Source organism: Cucurbita maxima, unplaced genomic scaffold, assembly GCF_002738345.1.
Source record: "Cucurbita maxima cultivar Rimu unplaced genomic scaffold, Cmax_1.0 Cma_Scf00023, whole genome shotgun sequence".
Taxonomy (NCBI): Eukaryota; Viridiplantae; Streptophyta; class Magnoliopsida; order Cucurbitales; family Cucurbitaceae; genus Cucurbita; species Cucurbita maxima.
In genome coordinates this window covers 605,712-626,229 of record NW_019272039.1, presented here as the reverse complement: position 1 = coordinate 626,229, position 20,518 = coordinate 605,712, and the positions used below count along the sequence as shown (strand labels likewise).

General features: G+C 37.0%; 5 protein-coding genes across 7 annotated transcripts; 1 reads left to right on the top strand and 4 right to left on the bottom strand.

Moving 5' to 3' along the window:
- Positions 1-133: 133 nt before the first annotated feature.
- On the top strand, positions 134-1,774 carry LOC111497275 (uncharacterized protein At2g34460, chloroplastic-like). 2 transcript variants are annotated; one of them, XM_023148032.1, is made up of 5 exons: positions 134-341; positions 576-779; positions 867-986; positions 1,071-1,343; positions 1,429-1,774. In XM_023148032.1, the coding sequence occupies exons 1-5, from the start codon at positions 189-191 to the stop codon at positions 1,591-1,593; spliced, it is 915 nt and encodes a 304-aa protein (XP_023003800.1). In that variant the 5' UTR covers positions 134-188; the 3' UTR covers positions 1,594-1,774. The 2 variants fall into 2 exon arrangements, with proteins under 2 accessions (XP_023003800.1, XP_023003801.1); XM_023148033.1 differs by having other exon boundaries at positions 263-341; positions 557-779.
- A 1,322-nt stretch (positions 1,775-3,096) lies between these two features.
- LOC111496677 (60S ribosomal protein L18a-like) lies at positions 3,097-4,964 on the bottom strand. The gene is made up of 4 exons (XM_023147141.1): positions 4,854-4,964; positions 4,527-4,642; positions 4,315-4,378; positions 3,097-3,649 (listed from the first exon to the last, which is right to left on the bottom strand). The coding sequence occupies exons 1-4, from the start codon at positions 4,866-4,868 to the stop codon at positions 3,308-3,310; spliced, it is 537 nt and encodes a 178-aa protein (XP_023002909.1). The 5' UTR covers positions 4,869-4,964; the 3' UTR covers positions 3,097-3,307.
- A 2,203-nt stretch (positions 4,965-7,167) lies between these two features.
- LOC111496674 (cytochrome P450 710A11-like) lies at positions 7,168-9,194 on the bottom strand. The gene has a single exon (XM_023147137.1). The coding sequence runs from the start codon at positions 8,958-8,960 to the stop codon at positions 7,434-7,436; it is 1,527 nt and encodes a 508-aa protein (XP_023002905.1). The 5' UTR covers positions 8,961-9,194; the 3' UTR covers positions 7,168-7,433.
- A 970-nt stretch (positions 9,195-10,164) lies between these two features.
- Positions 10,165-14,958, bottom strand: LOC111496675 (la-related protein 6A). 2 transcript variants are annotated; one of them, XM_023147138.1, is made up of 11 exons: positions 14,642-14,958; positions 14,061-14,142; positions 12,571-12,665; positions 12,430-12,501; positions 12,270-12,349; positions 12,083-12,167; positions 11,250-11,297; positions 11,088-11,153; positions 10,823-11,017; positions 10,631-10,724; positions 10,165-10,553 (listed from the first exon to the last, which is right to left on the bottom strand). In XM_023147138.1, the coding sequence occupies exons 1-11, from the start codon at positions 14,876-14,878 to the stop codon at positions 10,423-10,425; spliced, it is 1,185 nt and encodes a 394-aa protein (XP_023002906.1). In that variant the 5' UTR covers positions 14,879-14,958; the 3' UTR covers positions 10,165-10,422. The 2 variants fall into 2 exon arrangements, with proteins under 2 accessions (XP_023002906.1, XP_023002907.1); XM_023147139.1 differs by having other exon boundaries at positions 10,838-11,017; positions 14,642-14,957.
- Positions 14,959-15,406: 448 nt separating this feature from the next.
- On the bottom strand, positions 15,407-18,658 carry LOC111496676. The gene is made up of 3 exons (XM_023147140.1): positions 18,468-18,658; positions 16,257-16,754; positions 15,407-16,171 (listed from the first exon to the last, which is right to left on the bottom strand). Exons 1-3 carry the CDS (start codon positions 18,553-18,555, stop codon positions 15,576-15,578), a joined length of 1,182 nt encoding a protein of 393 aa, XP_023002908.1. The 5' UTR covers positions 18,556-18,658; the 3' UTR covers positions 15,407-15,575.
- Between the last annotated feature and the right edge of the window lie 1,860 nt (positions 18,659-20,518).

Genomic DNA, 20,518 nt, shown 5'->3' with positions numbered 1-20,518 from the left:
TTTATTGTTGAGCAAATTATTTGTAGTTTGTAGGACAGGAATGTAATTTACAAAATGAATTATTATTATTGGTTTAATGATCAGATAAAACCAAAAGAAGAGGGAAAATGAAGGTACTAGAAAGTAGTAAAGGAGCGAAAATGGGATTACTTGGCGCGAGATGTGAGAGAGAGATCCGTGGTTGAGCAATGGCCTTTCCTTTTCTTTCCAACGCCATCACCTCCTCCTTCTCCCAATTGAACTCTCAACGTCTCCATTTTTGTCCTCTCTGCAAATCCTTTCTCCCCGTTTCCTTCTCTTCCAAAAAATTCGCCTCCTTCTCCATTCTCAACTCCACCCAGGTAATTCTTCTCGCTATTCTATTCTATTCTATGCTGGATTTCATTCCTTACGAGTTGCTTAGCGTGTAAGTGTCACTCGCACCATAAGAGGAGTAGAGGACTACTTGCCTGAATTTCCTTTTCGCTGATCGCGTAGATGATGTTGCAGAAAGGAATTGGAAGTTGCTACGGTTTTAAATTATAGGTTCTTATGAACTCTAATGAATTCTTCTTAGTTTTATTGCGTATTGGCAGATGGAAGGAAATCAAATTACGGAAGAAGTTGCAGAGAAACAAAACAATGCAAGGAGAAAGATCTTTGTGGCCGGTGCATCAGGAAGTACTGGAAAAAGGATTGTGGAGCAGTTGCTGGCGAGGGGTTTTGCAGTCAAAGCCGGAGTTCGAGACGTGAGCAAGGCTAAAGCTACTCTTTCCCCAGACAATCCTGCTCTTCAAATCGTAAGTTTGCCCATAAAAAAAATTTCAAAATTCCAGAGATTGTTTTTCTGAATTCTTTCAGTTGTAATTCTGTTAATTCTATATCAGGTGAAAGCGGATGTGACTGAAGGCTCTGCAAAGTTGGCAGAAGCCATAGGTTCCGATTCTGAAGCAGTAATTTGTGCTACAGGCTTTCGCCCAGGCTGGGATTTATTTGCGCCATGGAAGGTTTGCTAAAGATTCAATGTTGTGGTGCTTTTGTAACGGATATTTTTCAAAGGCATAATCTCAAAACGATTGCACTTTCTGCAGATTGACAATTTTGGCACTGTAAACCTTGTTGAAGCATGCCGTGAGTTGGGCATAAACAGATTTGTTCTCATCAGTTCCATTTTAGTGAATGGAGCTGCAATGGGGCAGATTCTCAACCCAGCTTATATCTTTCTAAATGTCTTCGGGCTCACCTTGATAGCAAAGCTTCAAGCAGAACGCCATATCAGGAAATCGGGTATTGACTACACAATCATAAGGCCTGGAGGTTTGAAAAATGAGCATCCCACTGGAAATTTAATCATGGCAGCAGAAGTAATCACATTTTGTCTTGTTTGCATTGATCTTTGCTTCTCTATGATATTTAGGTGGCCAACTGATTCTTGGGGGTTATTTTTAGGATACTCTTTATGAAGGAAGCATATCAAGAGACTTAGTTGCAGAAGTAGCTGTTGAGGCATTGGTTCGCCCCGAAGCGTCTTACAAGGTTGTCGAAATAGTTTCTCGTGCCGATGCGCCGAAGCTTCCATATGAGGATCTTTTTGGCTCCATAAAGCAGCGTTAGTTGTCTTCATATGCTATCTTATTCTCAGAATTTAAGTGTTTTGATATCCTGCTTTCTGGCAGCGGTGCCTCATTTCAAAGCCAGTTTGAGATATATTCAAGCTATATTTCACTGCATTGTAATGTATTGATTCTGCTAATACAATACATTAATTTGGTAATGATGATATGTAGTTTACTTATTTTCTTCAATCTTAACAAGAACAGAATGAATTACTAGAATTGAGGTAGAACATGCCCCCTCCCAAGTGCACAAGTGTGACATCCCACGTTGGTTGGGAGAAGAACAAAGCATTTCGTATAAAGGTATAGAAACTTCTCTCTAGCAGACGCGTTTTAAAAACCTTGAGAGGAAGGCAGAAGAGGATAATACATGCTAGTCGTGAGCTTAGCTATTACAAATAGAATTAAAGCCAAACACTGGATAATGTGCTAGTGATGAGGCTGAGTGTCACAAGTGCCCTTTCTTGGCAGCAGATTTTGCGATTGTGCAGTACTTACCCTCAGCACTGAGTGAGCAAGCTAACTTCGGACCATGTTGCCTACAGTCGGGCAATGTGCGTTCAAACTTTGGGTTCCGTTTTGAAGAGAAGATTTTAGAAAACAGGGCAGAGAGGTTGAGGAAAAAGAGTTTTGAAAGCAAGAATGAAAGAGATGGAGAGTTGTGTTATATAGCATGCAAGCAAAAAGGCAATAACAACGGTTTAAACGGTATATAACTTTTTGAGTAGGAAAAATTTGACAACTAGTCGCATCCCTAACTTGTTGAGTAGGGTGAATTTGACAACTATCGCATCCCTCAACTTTTTTAGTAGGGAGAATTTGACTCCACTAGAGTACATTTTGAGGCATTTTATGTCTATAAGACGTAGCCATGACTTTGCCAAAACGAAGGCATTTCATGTCTATCAGACGTAGCCATGACTTCGCCGAAACGTCGTACTCTTAAAGAAAACAAGAAAGAAATAATACAACATGAAAGCGGTAAAAGAAAACAGTAAAGGGCAAGGGTTTTGGCGTGTCACGAGCATGCAGCTATGGGCGACATGCCTTGAACAAGCATGACCGTGGCACTGAGCTTCGAAGGGGGTGGACGTGAGGCAATTCAGCCAATGTTTCTTCTCTGCGAAGCTAGGAGATGAAGCCGGCTTCTGCCCTTTCAGTCTGGACGTTCCGTGTGTCTATTCAGCCGATGTTTCACTGATAAAAGAAGAAAACCCCTATTTTACGATACAAATATGTTTTCAGCCTTTGGTGATTAATACATTGATTATACTTTGATAAATTGATAGTTTGGGTGATTGGAAGCTAATTTTGACCTTCTATCTCCCTTCAACAAAGTACGACTATCCCTTTTTTTAGAGCAAATTTGTTTAGCTATAGTTTTCCACTGTAAAATGGTTGCTTTAGCACTGAACTGATAACAATAATACAATGAACAACTCTACATGGTTGTGGGACTGGAGAAGTTCTAAAGGAAAAAGAAAATGCAAACAGTTCATCATGGGGATAAAAATATCATCCTCAAAGGTGCTGTTCATATTCTTCCATAAGAAATCGAAAGTCATGGCAATAAACCCAAACAAAAAATTGTCTGATACCACATATAAAAAGAAGATAAATCCTCAAAACACCGGTGATAGGAAGGTCTCTCTAATGAAGATTTCAAAATAAGACAACTCTGATAACTTTTTCTCATTCCTTAAACAAGCAAATTACATAAACAAATTGGGTCTTGAAGCCTTGTACGTGGTCTTCAGCTTCCTGGTGGGTGGCCTAACAGTTCTGAACACCAAGGGGAACTTGATCTTGGAGTCATGGAATTGCTTGGTGCTCTCCCTCTTGCAAAGCTTAGCAGGGACAGTTGCGGTCTTGATGATTTGGATGCAAGGATGCCTGACCCTATGGCGAGAAGCCATTTCGGTGTACATAGCTTCCACCGCTCCATTTAAGGTGGTGTCCCTGTACTCCTTGTACATGTTGTGGTATCCCGTGCGACTTTGGTAACGCAACCAAATACCATAGTTTTTGATCTTTGTTGGATTCTTCTCAAAGATCTAAAGACAACGACAATTCTATTAGAACACCCCAATTGAAAATCTAGCTAATAATTATGACATATATACTAGAACTTAGCAACCAACACAGAAAATAGATCAAAAAACCAAATGCAATCATTAATTACAACTTTGGGGCATAATTGATGCCATAACTCGTTCCACTAAGAATTGGGTCTACTCTTTAAATCAATTACAAGAACCGATCATCAAGATAGCTACTAATTGTTCTTCCATTACATAAAAACACTCACATTTCACGAACCAACACAATTTGATATAATGGGAGACTATGAACTGATAATCTTACAAACAAAAAACACAAGGGGAAATACCCAATTAACCATCCCACCGTATCACAAGGGAAAATATTTCCTAAAACTCTTAAGGTCATACAATGCGGGTACAAGCAATGGAAAAGTGTCCAAAACGCATCAGAAACTCACTAGACACATTTCAAAAGGACATGAGCCTAAAGAAGTAGCTACTCATAGTAACAGTCTACAAGGACGCAAAAGGGAATAGTTAGGCATGAAAGCCTGATTTTTGTTCATGCGAAATGATTATGCCTTAACTGTATAAGCCAACATATGGTCGCCTACATCAATTGTCAGACAAAAAGAATTAATCTTTGGCAGTCAATCTTAGAGACAGAGGCAGATTACCTCGTTGATAGCGAGCACCTGACCGTTGCTCTTCTTGACTTTCTTCAGCTTCCGCAGAAAATACCTAAGACAGAAGAGGGAAAAAACAGAGTGAAGGTTTTTGTAACACTGAGAAATCAATCATAAAATCTTGATTGCATTAATCGATTTTCCAAATAACGTGATAACACTCTTCAGCCAATATGATCAAACAAAAACACGAGAAAACTCACCAGAACTTGGATTTAGCGCGAACTTCATTAGTTGCCCACAGCTTCATTCGGTAAATCTTGGGATGCTCATCGGATTCGGATGGGAGAGCCCTCCCCACAACCTGGTATTGGTGGAACTGCAAAAAGAAAACACATTATATTGAACCGAATGAACAAACGGGTTCACTTCTAATCATGTCATTTCATTTACTAAACTGACAGCATAAGAAGCGCATGAAGAGAAAGGGATAGAAGGATTCGCCAACAGTTCCAATCACTAGTTCATAAATCTTATGAGTAGACAGAGATGGAGAATGAAAAATTAGAGTTGGGAGTGGGAAGGCTTACCCTGAAAGTAACCATTTGCGACGAGTTTAGAGCTCTGGATGCTCTGGTGCCTTCTTGGAGATGGATGGTTACCGCGGCTAATTCAGAAACCAAAACCCTAGTTCCCGCCTTCTATATATACCTCGTACCTTTTTGTTGCAATCGGCCCAAAGGCCCTATTATAATGGGTTTTTTCAATTGTTACTATTTTGTGTATTTAAAAATTAAAAAATAAAAATAAAAGGTTTCATCATATAGAATATACTCCTTTTCTAATATATATATATATATATATATATATATATATATATATATAGCCATAATCCAGTGATAAAATAAGTAATATTATTCTAAAAAATTATATTTTATCAAACAAATTAATAATAATTATCATTATATATATATATATAAAAAGTGTTGTTATTGTTATTAAATTGAAAAATGCCCTATTCCTATAAAGCCCACTGCTTTTCAAAAGCCCAGATAATGGTCCAGCGCATGCAGCCCATATCACCCAATTCAAGAAGCCCAGCATTACATCCTCGATGAGGCCCATTGAAAGCCCAAAAGCTAATCATTAGCCTTAAGATACTTCGAGTACGAACAGTATATATATATATATAGAGAGAGAGAGAGAGAGAGAGAATGACAACCTAACACTTCGTGAATTACATGTGCCTCCACGTGACGAATTAAAGAAAAAAAGATATTTATTAATTTCATTGTATTTATTTATTTTTTAATGATTATATGTACTATTTTTAGTTGACTTTGTTTTCAAAATTAAGGTCATATTTAAAAATTTGTAAAAATTCAAAAAAAATAAAAATAAATAATATAGACAAAAATTCATCGTATACCAATCTTTAATTTTTATCTATAACATATTAAAAATCGTCATTCAAAACCTTCATAATTTTAATTATTAGCTGATATAACTCTCTACAAATAATTAATTTATACTTACCTACTATCTATAAAAAAACAATTTAGTAAATCAAACACATTAAAAATATGTTTAAAATAATAATAATACTTTTTCTTATGGCAGGTGCAGCACGAGACTCCGACTGTCGCCAACTTTAAATTAAAATTGATTACTTTTTTTTTTCTTTCTAAATAAGTAAAAGGAAAATAAATATTTGAATCTTGAATGAGTTCTTAATATACGAATTAGAAATGAGAATATAATAGGATTAAATTATTGGGTAAAGTCCTGGTCACGTTGTCTTGTCTCCTAAAATAATTATTATTTAGTTCAAGACGCGTCATTACCGTTCCACACTCTCTATGCTCTCACTAGTCCCAACTCTCGAGCACTACAAAGGCTAAAAATAAGTTAAAGAGCGTTTTGGAGCATTGAGTTGAATCGAGTTATTAAGTTAGGAGTTAATAAGTAGGTGTTTGTGGACGTGAGTTGAGTTTTGTTGCATGTTTTTTAATTTTCTTTCTCATTTTTTTTTTATTTATTTGCAGTAATTCAGTATTAAACAAAATTTTAATTCACCTGCTAAAATAAATTTAATGTGTCATATCCTCGTACTCTCTTGAAGGGCAATTGAATTGAATAGTAAAGCAAACATTAAATACACCAAAGTAGCTAAAATAAGATTGACATATTTATGAAATTATAATATTAAATTTAATTGGTTAAAATATATGATGTGACATTATTTGAAGTACAAGAGAGATTAAAACGTGAGACAAGGCACACAAAATTTTAATTATATATATAATTATGGAGCAAATAAGTAAACATACGTTATAAATTCAAATTTCTAATAATTCTAAAAAGTCAATGCATCTCGTGCCTAAAAGAAAAAGAAAAGAGAAAAAAGACGAAGCAAAAAACAACTTGGCAAGAACATCTACAATTTGTGTGGAGAGAACAAGACCCACCAACCCCAAATGACACGAGAGCAAAAAAAAAAAAAAAAAAAAAAAACTGTTATATTTTTTGTTGGCTTTTATGGTAAATTTTTTTAATGAGAAACGAAAGTAAAAAGTTAATTCAATTTGTTACCGAACAACTCATTTGGTTAACCATACACATGAAGAATAACTGTATTATTGATATATAAAGTGTGAAGAATTTGTAAATCCTAATCATCAAAGCTTAAGCACTTACTTAACCCACTCATCTCCTACTTCCATGCAAGATCGGAATAACAGTTTTTAATGCAAGAAAAAGCCAAAATGGAAATATATTTTAAAACTCTTGTTAATGAAAATTTTGAAAATTCCAAAGTAGACCAAAATAATATTTTAAGATTAATATTAATTATAAAGATAAGTGGTGGACAGTCGGGCGGCCCATCCACGTGAAGCCGATTTGTTTATTAGAAGGGACAAGTAATTGCCAGAACAGCACTCTTTTTTTAAATTCAAAATACAATTTTTTGTTCGCCCATAATCAAATCAACAAAACAAACACATTTGCCTTCCCCAAAGAATCCCAGCCGTCGGTTTTTCCCACGCAGATGCAAATTATATGTTAAAACAAAAACAAAAACAAAAAACAGAATACAGTGAAACTTTTTTTTTTTTCTTTTTTCTTTTTGGATGAAGTGGAGGAGGGCAATTTGGAGATTTAGGGAAATTTTATTGAAGCGAGAGATTGGGAAATCGAGGGCAACGCCTACAGATGGAGACCATGCAATCGTCTTTGGGACAGATGGTGGGATTGAAGGCGATTTCATCACAGCCGTCGGATCTGTCCCGCTTGAAATCAAGCAACGTACAAAACATGGCGATGAAGAGCACGAGATGGTTCAGCGCGTACCGTTGCCCTACACACTGGTGGGACCCAGCCCCGAAGGCCAGAAAGTTCCTTTTGAAAATTCGGTCCTCTTGCCTTTCCTCCGAGAACCGCTCCGGATCGAACTGCTCCGGTTCCACAAAACCCTGCTGACACGACTCGTACGCAGATGGGAACACGATTGCCCCTTTTGGGATGATGTATGATTCCGTCAACGGGAAATTAGCCGCCGCCACGTGTGGAACCACTGTTGCCGGAGCGCGGTAACGGACCACCTCACGCGCCACCGCTTGAGTGTACTTCATTTCCGCAAGCTGTTCCGATGATATCAGTGAGTCCAATTCCGGCGACCAGATGGATTGGACTTCGTCGCGAACTTTGGCTACGACATCGGGATGGGAATCCAGGAGACTGACGGCCCATAGAAGCGACGAAGTGGAAGCGTCTTGAGCGGCGAAGAGGAAATCGAAGAGGTAGAGTCCGAGCTCGAAATTACTGGTGTGAACCGGCTCCGGCAGGCCAGCCGCCGCCGCTTCCTCGAGTTCTTTCACGGTGTCCTGCATCCAGAAGTCAATCAAACACGATGGCTCTTCTTCTCTCTTCATCTTCGCCTTGCTCTGCTTCGCGCAGTCGGCGAGGACCTCCACCAGCCGGTCGACGGCGAGTCTCGCATTTCTGAAACCAGTTCCGGGCAAATCGATCGGGAGTTTCATTAAACCGACGTTAAAGAGGTTGTAATCGGTTCTGAAGTTCTCGCGAATCTCCTCGCCTAAATACGGCCCGACGAACACCATCTGAGAGGTTTCGAGGTTAAGATCTCGAGCGAGAAACCTCAAGGGAATCGGCTTCGGCGAGGATTCCGACGACTTCTGATCCCAAATTTTCAAGTGCTTGAGAATGATGATCTGCTGAAGCGCGGTGTAAGTGGAAAGCGCTTTAGTCGTGAAATTGGGAGCGATTCGACGGCGGAGATCCTTGTGCTTTTGCCCTAACATGTAAATCAGATTATCCTCTCCGAATAGCTTCTTCCCGAAAGGATGACCGACGAGATTCATAGCATCGGAATGTACATTGGCGAAAATCTTGTGGGAGAGCTCAGTGTCGCGAATGAAGACGATGAAATTCCCGGCTATGTAGTTGACAGAGAAGCCATACCCGGAGGATTTGGCCAAAGAAGCCTGAATTTCCCAGAAACGGGCAGGATTCCTAACCAGAGGAATTGCGTTGCCGACAAAAGGGAGAACGAGAGGAGGACCAGGAACAGAGCGTTTCTTCTTCAAGTAAGAGATCTGCTCGAGAAAGATGACCAGAAACACGAGAGAGGCCAGAAAAGGAAGCAGCGGCGAGAGAAAAGCAAAAAGCGAATTCATGGTGTCTTCCACCGGAGAGGAATCTGAGGGAGAGGGCAGGAAAGAGAGAGAGAGAGAGAGAGAGAGAGAGAGAGTCAAAGAAGGGGGATGAGGGTGAGAGCAGAGGAGATGTGAAGAGAATAAGATAATAATGAAGACATGAAAGGGGGAAGGGGGATCGTATTCTTGGCAACTGGAGGGAATCAGAGTAGCGAATTTTTCTTCAGCACACTTCTCTTATAAAGGGAGAAAATTTTGAATTTCAGAGGTCATTGTGAGTTGCTACCAGCCTCCGTCTCACCCTTCAGTTTCATTTTTATTTTTCTTTTATTATTTTCTATTTTTTATTTTTAAAAAATAAATAAATAAATAATGTCTTGTTAATTCGGAGAAAATAGAAAATGAACATGGTAAAACTACAATTGTTATTTCATTCGAGAAGAGACACGACCATATGCTTTTTTAAAGAAAAATTAATGATAAATTAATAGTAAAAACTGAAACACTTATTTTCTTTTTAAATTTCTACAATCAAATAAGAAAAAAAAGTTTATAAGAAACCTACGTGACTGTGCCTGTGGCATGCATTATGAGTGTGCAAGTTTTTCTTATTTGGTAAGTCTAAGTTCATCCTCCCTTTTGCCAAGGAATCCATACTGCAAATTTATATCTGGTTTGAATTTATAGTTAAATCATTCGTTACAGTGGAATATTAATTTATGATCCTCACATACCTAAGATAAACGAACTACTTCATTATTATATGCACAGAAAAATTTGAATTTTAGATGAAAATATTGAATGAAGTTTGACTTTTTCCTTTTTTCCATAATCACAGAGGTTCCTTCCAAAAATATTATTTTGGTGTTGCTTCAAAAACTAAAATAAAACAAAACAAAACATATAATTGGCTCTTCTAACCCTACAATCTGCTTTATTACTCAACTGTAAAACCACAGCTATACTTATTTGTCAAGTCAAAGCTGAATTCGCAAAGTGGCCGTACCATTGTCACAAAGGAGAAAAAAAAGTCATACAACCTAACCCTTTTGTATAGTTTTGGTTTTTCTAAGAAAAGGACTGATAAAAACGTGTTCCAGGATATGTTTGCGTATATCACTAAAAATGCCCAACAAAAATAATTATGCTCATTCTAAAATCATTATTATTATTATTCAACATGCCATAAATGCATGGCCTTTATGAGAGAGAAATGAACAGCAGACGTGGTAGATAATTCAACATCACCATATAAAAATATTTACCGTACAGGTAAACATTATACAAGATGGCTTTTCTTAAGACCCAAAAGCTTGAGGTTAGAAGAAGTTACATTTAGCCAACCTATTCAAACATAATATACCAGGATGCGTTTTACCACACGGGGCATGCACAATCATGGTATATATTTCCAAACCCATCAATCAATGTAAACAAACATAGAAAGTGAAATTTCTACAGACTCACTCTCACGAAATTCTCACTATGAGCTTTGGTTGGAGGTTGCAGGTCGCCCACGCCCCATTGTGAACCCCCGAGTTCCATCAGGCATTTTCGGGCCTGGGGGTGGCTTTGGAAGTTCGATGTGATGAGCAGAGGTTGTAGTTCCATGACCTAGAAGAAAGCAAAACGATTAGCTGGCCAAAATCCTTAATAACTCAAACTCTAAAATGATGAGATCAGATCAATACCCATTCCATTGACACCCTTGTACTTTTGCCTTCTAGTTCGTCCTTGATTTCGACCTCTATGTTCATGTTTATCCTTGTGCTGATGATCGCCCTCCTAAAATTGGAAAAGTTGATATTGTTATCATAACAAGCTTTTCCTTGCAATCATATCTCATAGAAAATTCCAGGTTTTTCTAGGTTTAGTGAAAGTACAAGAGCAGAATTAACCTCCTCATCAGGCACGTCCTCATGATGCTCAGTTATGTTCTGAATCTCTTCGTCCACATTTTGATCAGTTGTTCGTCCAGTGCTGTTCTTGTCAGGACAAGAATGATCAGTTAATCGCCCAGTGCCATTCTTGTCGGGATTGGATAATCTCCAGTGTTGTTTCTTCTGGCCATGCTTAACCTGATGTAAAGAACTGTATTGTAAATACATTCAACTTGATATATGAGTGAGGTAAAATGAGATACAGCACCAGATGCTTAAAAGGCTTAACACGCACGCCATTTCTCCAGTCTCGTTCATCATTTAAAGTAGCCACCTTATGACATCAGAAAAACAACTATCAATACCAAATCAAACACGGTAAAAGTTTAATAAGTTAAAGTAAGTAGAGCGTGGATCTGAGATCACTCACAGCTTTTTCAGAAGCTTCCAAAGTTTCATACTCCACAAGAGCATGCAACTATACATAGTAAACGAGAATGAGTAAACATAGTTTGGATGATTTTTTTTTTTATATAATTCAATTAACACCAAGAAGTCTGAGACAACGTATAGTTGCATCACCCAACTATTATATAACATAAACATGGCATCAGAAAGATTTTTATGAAGAAAAAAAGAAGAGACAAAATTCAGTGGATATTGTGGCTTTCTTCTCTTGGCTTTTATAATAAGGAAAAGAATGGGACACTCAGAAGTTCAATCAACATCCTGCATTGAACATTGCACACACAATTATCTCTGCACCAGCATTATCAAACTGGGCGTTGGTATTAATCCGCTCTCCTTATCTTCAGGTCCCAACATGCTGGTGAAAGAAAACCCTTCTTCATGTTCTACCTACCTTTTCATTAATGTCCTCCCCTTACCATGTAGTGTGCTTATGATGATTTTAACAAAATAAAAACTAATCAATGAAAAATTACAATATTTTTTTCTTAGAATTAGGAATTAAAAATAAAACAGATTGTGAAAAAAGTGATAACATCCACAGTTTTCCTCTTCACATACTACCGAAAATAGGGAAGGAAAAAAAAAAAAAAAAAGGCATCTGGTATGGTTGATGTGCGAATATAAAGAGAGACAGACAGCACAATGTCCACCCACATAAACCACTGTCATTAGAGTCATTATTACTAGAGCACAAATGGGAAAGCATGAGTAGTAACCAAATATATCATCACTATGTCCGATTTAATAAAAAACTGAAATATTTTATTTCTATCAGTTGGTTATACAATATACCTTATTACTGATCAGCACACCACCCTTGCTGCTTTTCCCTGACTTCTCTACCACATGTGGGTCACAAATGGTAATCCTTCTTATGCTAAAAATACAAAAAAAAAAAAAAAAAGAATCATGCAGTGAAGAAGGGAACCTTTTTTTTTTTTCTCGTGAAAACATAGTTTTGGAAGAAAGAATAGCATACCGTCCAGCTGCTCCAAAAATTCGTTGGATATTCTCCTCTGAGTGATCTTCAGGTAGATTTTCTACCAAAATGGTAAATAACTATACTCCACAAAGAAATGTCATAGGATTACTATAAGTTACACATAAATTGTTGATTTCACAAGTAGAAAAGCAAGTACCTTAGGATCCCTAGTCTCAGGCAATGGAATAGGGTGGAGTCGCTTGACTTTCTTCCCATTAGGACTTACGACCTGCAATTGGCAGGCAAATTAACATGTGCTCATGGCCTTGTGCAAAAAAGGGAGCATGGAGTATCTTACAAGAACAGAGGATTCCCTCAGTGCAGCAGCGATAAATGAATGATCTTTAGTAAGTTTTTTCATCCTCTTGAACGCAGCAATAAGAGCAACAGGAACTAGAAAAATAAAGAGAAAATGAATATAACTTATTTGTGCATTGCTAAAGTACAATTGATTACTAAAAATCAGAATCATTGGACAAAAAATAAAAAAAATAAAAAATAGAGAGATAGCAAAGAACAAAAATGAAGAGGATAAAATAGGAAAAATATGATATGGACAGTCCCAGTTTCATACTTCAAATATGTATAAAGAAACAAGTATGAACATATGAGCAAGCAAATGTGAGAATCCAGTGCCTCACAATAACTATTTACACTGCATACGAGCTAGTGACAGGAATGCCATTAGAAGAGATGATCAATTGGGAGATAATCAGCAAAGGATAGAACCATTGGGAGATAATCAGCAAAGGATAATAAATTATAAGGGAAAGAAGCCAAGCAGGCAATGTCAAAAAATCAGCAAAGGCTAGAACCATTGGGAGATAATCAATTTATCATTAGTTTGTTCTAGTCCTTTACGTGAAAAAATCTACAGAACAAGTCAAAGGCTATAATTTTAGAAATAGAGAAGGAAACAGTCAGCAATCAGCCACACTTAATTCAGACAGAACAGTCCGAAGTGCCTACATGGATCATCACCCCATCACATTTCATGCCGAGTTTTCATGAAAAATATAACCATTCTATAAAATTGGCATTAATGCCAAGGTTATGGGAAAGAATAATACACACACACACACACACAACAAGTTATGTCAAGTAATATCAGAGTGTTTCAGATGATCGAACTCCCAAGGATTAACAGTTACAACATCTGAGCCATCCCTGAGGTGTAATCCCTTTTGTAATACTAATCTTAGTTTCAAGTTTGATACTAAAACTAACTCATACACAAATAGCATGTCCTTCCACTAAAACAGTTGGAAGGCCTAGATGCCTAAACTATGCAGATAGGCACTTTATTTAGTAATCCAGGATGCCCCTGGATAACTTCCTATACAATGGTTTCTTTCCTGAATTTTATCCATAGCAAAATGTTGTCAAATTAGACCATGAATAAAAAATATTTGGAAAAGCTCAATTGCAATTTTTCAAGGCAATCCACATCAACAACGTAATGAGAGTGTTGAAAACTTCTTGGTTTCATTAATCATACAGTAGAAAAGATACTTAAGAGTACATAAATATTACTTAGTTCCAATAGTTTTATTCAAGTATGGCTCATGACAAAACTCTTTCAAAGCATTCTGTAACTTACTACTTATTGCTTACTTATTCACGGATGAACTATTGATAAAAATACAAAAACAAAACAAAACAAAATTTTCTCACGACTTGTTGTGCATGTTCAACCCCTTAAAGAAGGTCAATACTACTGGGAGTTTTCATTTCCATCTAAAGATAATAAAATCTCAATAAAACAGAATAATGCCCAAAGTAACATACCAAAACCCTCCTTGTTCTTCTTGATTAATCCCAACATGTACTTATCAGTGGGCAAGTTTTCATTGCTAAAGTAGTACTCAACCTGCGAAGACATTCAGACCAATCATAAGGACCATGATGTCACTCTCTATAAATTTAACAAGGTTGTAGAAAAACTAGATGAAACGTAATCATTATTACAATCTAAACGCTCCTTTCAGGTCTTATACTAAAAGACTACTTACGGTCGCGTAACAAACCACAAATTACATGACATATCGCTCCTTGAAGTTGATAACCGAACCATAAGCTTCCTTACTATTTGGACTAAGCGATGTAAGTACATATACAAAAAGTCATATAGGAAAATCGAATACAGGTTCATGAAGGCAAACGGATTTGAAAACTGATTCTCAATTCCGAATCCAAGCTCCTAGTCCAGGAAGTGGTTTTTAAGAAAAATTATAACCACAAATTTCCATAGCAATCCAGATGGGGGATTCAAGAACCTCATGCCGAACCAAACCTAACGAAGGAAATAAATTCGAGGTTCAAATTTGCAGCGCGATGGAGAGTAAGGAGGGGAGAGGCGGTAGCGTTACCTGCTTAATGATCCTGTGTTTCAGATCCTCCGAAAGAACAGCGGCCCTAACTGTGTGATCGTGATTCCCCTCGTGTCCCTGTTCATGATCATCTTCGGATGTTAATGATTGAATCTCCGGCACATCGTGACTAGGCGATCCGACAGGATCTTGTGTCAGAGGCGACGGTATGGACTCGCCGACGGAGCAAGAAACAGCAGCGGTGGAAGCGGAGGATGGAGGCTCGTCACCGGCCATGGTGAGGAGGAGAACAGCGTTGGGCGCTTAGAACCCAAAGTACCTTCACGCCCTCTGTTTCTCCTGCTTCGATGCGTGCTTTCGCGGGCCCTTTTATACCAATGTGCTCCAACATCCGACTTCGGTGAGGGCAATTTGGACATTTCATTTGGTCCTGGGTAAGATCTTTTGAATTCCATGTTTTCCCCGCAATTCCTCGTAGTCAATCGGCGCCAGTAACACCTTACGCGCTCTGTTTAGTATGATCTTCACCAGGTTCGGTCCGGAATATTTTAGTATTTCCTTGTTCGACCCGAAACAAAACCGGTCTATCGGTCTTGGAAGATTTTGGTTAAATTACATATTAGTCCTAAAATTTTCAGTTTATTCAATTTAAATTCTAAATTCAGATTATTAAAAATTTACCAATGATACAAAATTAAAATTTTAGAATTTTATAAGACATAATTTTTAATAAAATTTAGATTTAGGAATATACTTTAGACCTTTGAATTTTTACTCGTGGATCCAAAATGTGACCAAAGAAGATGGAAGAAAGGCAAGAGACTATATTACCATTTACGGACTCACATTACTTAGCAAAATTAAATTCTAAAGCAAAGCACGCAATATAAACTAAGGCATTTTGGTCGAGAGTGGTTCTTGCCACAACTCCACATAGGCAAAAAAGACAATTCTGCCGAATTCAAAACCAGGCCTAAAGCAAGGCCCACATAATTAACCAAAGGCCAAGCCCAACTCCCATACCCAAATATCCAGGCCCATTTCTGATAGAGGAAGAAAACCAAACCCTAACATCGTCAACGACCGGCCCACAGAGGGAGCTCATATCATCCGTCCTCGTATTGTAATAGACACTGTAAAACGCAATCCTGGTTCTGTCGGCCTTGGCCGTGAAGTTGAGGTTCACGCTCTGAAACGAGGAGTTGGAATCGGGCGTGTAGTGGAAGTTCTGAGCCTGATCTCCGGCGAACGCCATTATGGCCAGTGGCTGCTTGCACTTGTCGCCGGCCTGGCCCAGAGAGAACGTCATGGTGTACGGCTTATCCGGCGTCGTTTCGACCATTTGAGAGATTATACCTTCTTTTCCCGAAAGAAGTTCGATAGCTCGTTTGCCTTGTGGGACGCTGAAATGGTACGAGTCGATGTATCGGACGGCCCTGTTTGATTCCACGTTCCAACCTGGCAAGGACGACGTATCTTCGTCGAGATTGGTCGGAATTAACACGCCCAGTGAACCGTTTCTGAACATCCATGGACCGGATTCGAAATCTCCATTGTTCACCGCATTGTCTTTGACGAAAAGAAAATTTGTAAAATTATGGTTAGCTAAGTGTTCATTTAATCGCACAGAAGGCAGCAGAAGAATGTCAAATACCTTTAGGCCTATCAGGAATAAAGACTTTCTTGATAGCAATATCGTCAATGATGGGGCCACAGGTGGGGTCATCCTCCATGCCAGGGTTGCGGAACACCAAACGCACCGTTTCATCCTCGGGTTCGAAAGCGTAAGTGTAAGGGTCCCACCCTTGGACGCTGTACAATGTCTGAAGATCTATGGTCTGCGATGCAGGTGGAACCGATACGTTCAGGGACTCGAGCTGGGCGCAGGTACGAGCGGCGCTGAAGGTCACAGAATACAGTGCCCCTTTTTCCACCTTCAGCTCTTGGCTTATTTCTGCGTCGTTCCCTAATCTCACTGCGTGTCTACCTTCCGGTACGATGAGGATCATCCCACCTTGTTTTTGCCCCGACTCCACTAGCTCGACGGTGCCGTTTGATGTCCAACTTGGAATCGTAGTGGGCCCTTCTATTGCTCCGTCGTTTGGGTACCCGCCAGTTGGGATTGTCTCGAAGTCGCCGTTTGCCACCAATCCTGGTCACCACGTTCACAATGTCCAGCATTTAATCACAAAACTTTGTTAGTTTTCTTTGCGAAATCTTGATACAAATTCTATGTGATGCAAACTTTCCAACTCAAATTTTGTTAGTATTTTTAGAATTTTACAGAATATGGACCATTAATTATTATTTAAACAGTAAACATATCAATCTTCATTAAAATTTATTAAACATAAAAGTTAACTGAAGTTATGATTTAACTAAATAAAACAAAGAGTTTCTTTGTAATCCAATGAATATTTAAAAGTAAAAGCATGAAGGTCTAAAATAATATTTAAATATTATCATCTGTCTTTATTCTTTTGGGGGGAAACAAAAGACGGAAAATGAAACGAGTTGTGAAGAAAGGGGGGAAAAGGTAGAAGAATCTCGTGATCGAACTGGAAGAATAAGGGCGCCCATATCAATTCGAAAGAGCAAGTAAGGGATTGGACGGGCGCCCACGTACGGAATTTAAGGGCTACTTTATTAGTACCACCGTCTTCAATACGACAATCAGTGAGGTCGTATTGGGAGAATTAACGCGTGGGGTCCAGCTGTTCCACTGGGTCAAGCGCATTTCCACATTGGTTCTCCCAACTAATAAAATAAAGAAAAGAAAGGAAAAAAGGTCTCTCTCACCACCGGGAAATCTGGGTAAATAGGGTGAAATGACGAAAATCACTCGGGATCAAGTCTCCTTTTAGGGAAAGAATGAAGCCCTTTCTGTAAGAGGAAAGCGACAAATCCCTCGCGGGAAAATGTACATTCTGGTAATTTTACCGTCACCAAAAGAAGAAAAAGAAGGCCAGTAGGGACATAGGTAGGCTCAAAAGGTTTTATCACTATATGGCATAATTACCCAACTTGATAACAGTCTAGTAAATCTATAAAAATAATAGTCTAATGCATTGCCTACATAAATAAATTAAAAGGAAAGGGGGCAAAAAAATGAAAAAGTTGTGAACATATCATTCTTTAATGGAACTTAACTTGGTTTAATAATTTTTTAATATTAATAATCCTACATTAGAGGTAATTTAGGAGTATTTTATCAAATATTAGCGAGGCTTAAGTAAACTAATAATCAAATTTGTAATTTAATTATTTAAAAAAATAGTCCGTACGGGATATCGTGACTGATATCACTGCGGCACAGTGGTGGAAAGCAGTGAGATTCTTTGAAATAGTAAAGATCAGAACAGTGATTCAACCCTTTCCCAAATGAAGCAACGCAACCAATCAATCACCGGTATGGCCACCGTCTGCGGCGGCGTTTTTGCGGGAATGAGTGATGTTCGTAAGCCATTAATGCCTTTCCATTTTAGCTAAATAGTTCATAGAATTCACAAACAAGTTGCGCAAAACTAAAAAGCGGCCGCTGCCATACAGAATAATCTATCTTATAGATATGAAGCTTTTAATGCTCCTAACACTGTTATAGTGAAGAACATAAGAAAACCATTTCTCCCGAAATCTCCGACTGTTCTTATCGAGAGCTACTAAACATGAACAGAAATTTTCAGCCAATAGAACACAAAAATCTTTCAGCAGAAACAGGATTTGAACGAAACTATGAAATTAAGATCACATTGAAAGAAAAAAATCAATTGGAAGCGAAATTGAAATCAGGTTATCAGATCTTGTGAGGAGGAAAGTGAAAATGGAAGAACAAAAACAAGAGAAAGTAAAACAGAGAGAAACGTACCATCTTCAGCTGCGATTTCCGAAGCCAAACGAGCAAAAACAAGCAAAATAAGCGAAGACCATATTCGAAATTTAGGGCAATCGGCCATTTTCTTCCCCAAATTTCTCTCTCTTTTAACACTGAGTTTGTTTTAAGCTCTCTCTGTTGTTTAGTAGAGCGGGCAAGTGAGAGTGAGAATTTCTCTAGCCAAAAGATTCCACTTATAGAGTCTGTATTCCAACGAAGGGCATTTAAAATTACTTTATTAAATATATTTATTTATAAATTTGACAAAAAAGAAAGTGGTGCGATTTTTTTAGTTACAATAAAAGCCCTCAATTCTAAAAATGTACAGGCGTTTTAATTTTTTATTTTAAATACAAAACTAATCTTATTTAATTACCGATTAGACATATTCAATTTTTATGATTTTTTTTTTTTAAGTATATTAACTTAATGTTATATTTCATTAGAAAATTTTAGTTTACATGCCTATAAACTTATAAACTTATAATTTTATCGAATTAAATTTTAAATGGTCGTAAATAAATAAATTTAAAAATTGTTAATGCATAAATTCTCATACATGTGTAGGTTTATTAAAGAATGTAGGCCATCCATTTGAAAATAATCAAATATTTGACATAGACTTATATTAATTTATTTATAAAAAAAATTATTAATTTCATTAATATAATTATAAGTTTGCAAATTTGCCAAATTAACATTACAATTCAAATTGTTGCAAATATTGGTTAAAAAAAATTGCCCTATGAATGGATTTTTTACGTTTTTGGTTGGTTTTTGCTTTGAAGTCATTGGTCAAAGGTCCCACACACCGCCGAGTGGTGGTGGGGCCGGCGGATAGGCTCTCCACTTTTGGAGGAGTAATGGTAAGGATTGTGGAGTGAGAATCTTTCTTTTCTGATTCTAACTCAAATTCGCGTGCCTTTTTAACTGGCAGCAACAATTTAAAACATATCAAAACTCTAAAAGCATGGCTGTATTTATTTACCATTTAAAAATAGTATTTAGTGTGAATTTTATTTTGATTACATTATAAATTTAGTTTATGTAATTTTAAAAATTACCCAAAAATCTTACAAATAATCGTTAAAATTATATAAGTCTCTTTTCAATAGTCTTTAGCTTGGAGAAAATCTTACTGATATATTCAATATTAGATTGTATTTAAGTTGGCGATAAAATGATTAATTATAATAAAATTTTCATTAAATTATTTATAATAAATAAATAAATTAGTCGATGAAAATCATTTCATAAAAACCTTCAACTTGGAGGTACTATGATTAATGTCAGTATAAGAGAGAAGATTTAAGTTATGTATTGAATAAAATTGAAGAATATTAAAAATAAATCTGCAGATAAGATATAAAATACAAATAAACAAATATTTGTAGTAAAATTTAAATTTTAAATAAATAAATACAGGTCCAGTTAAATTTGATGCTGTTTGTATTAGTAGGTCAGCTTCTCCCACACCAAGGCTCCGTGACGAAGGATAGGGGATCCATCCATATTTAAGTCGTGTGATGGCCATTATTCAATGAGAGGGAAGGAATGAATTATGGTTGCTGCACCACCACAAAAAAAAAAAAAAAAAATAATAATAATAATAATAATGACAGTAATGATAACAATAAAATTGATGGCTCAGATTGCATAATTTTTTACAATTATTAGCCTTGTGACATGGATATAAATTGATAATTAAATTATTTTAACTTAGAAAAAGCTTAGCGCGTAATTTAAATTTTGTATTATAAGTTCATGAATTTTAAAATGGTTAATTTGATATATTCAAATATTTTGTAAAATTAATAGATTTGTTGAATTTTGTTTTATTTTTGTTTGTATTAGGATTCTTAAATTTAATATTTTTAAAATGGCTAAATATGCCAATTTTTCTTGTGAAATTGGCATATTTAGCCGTGGTCTCGAAAAGTTGGGAGTAAATAAAAAGTTGTGCATTTACGAAAATGTCCCCAGATGCCATGGTCTTGAATTTGAGGCGAATTTGCCATTGTTTGATCTACAGTATTTTTATTCAT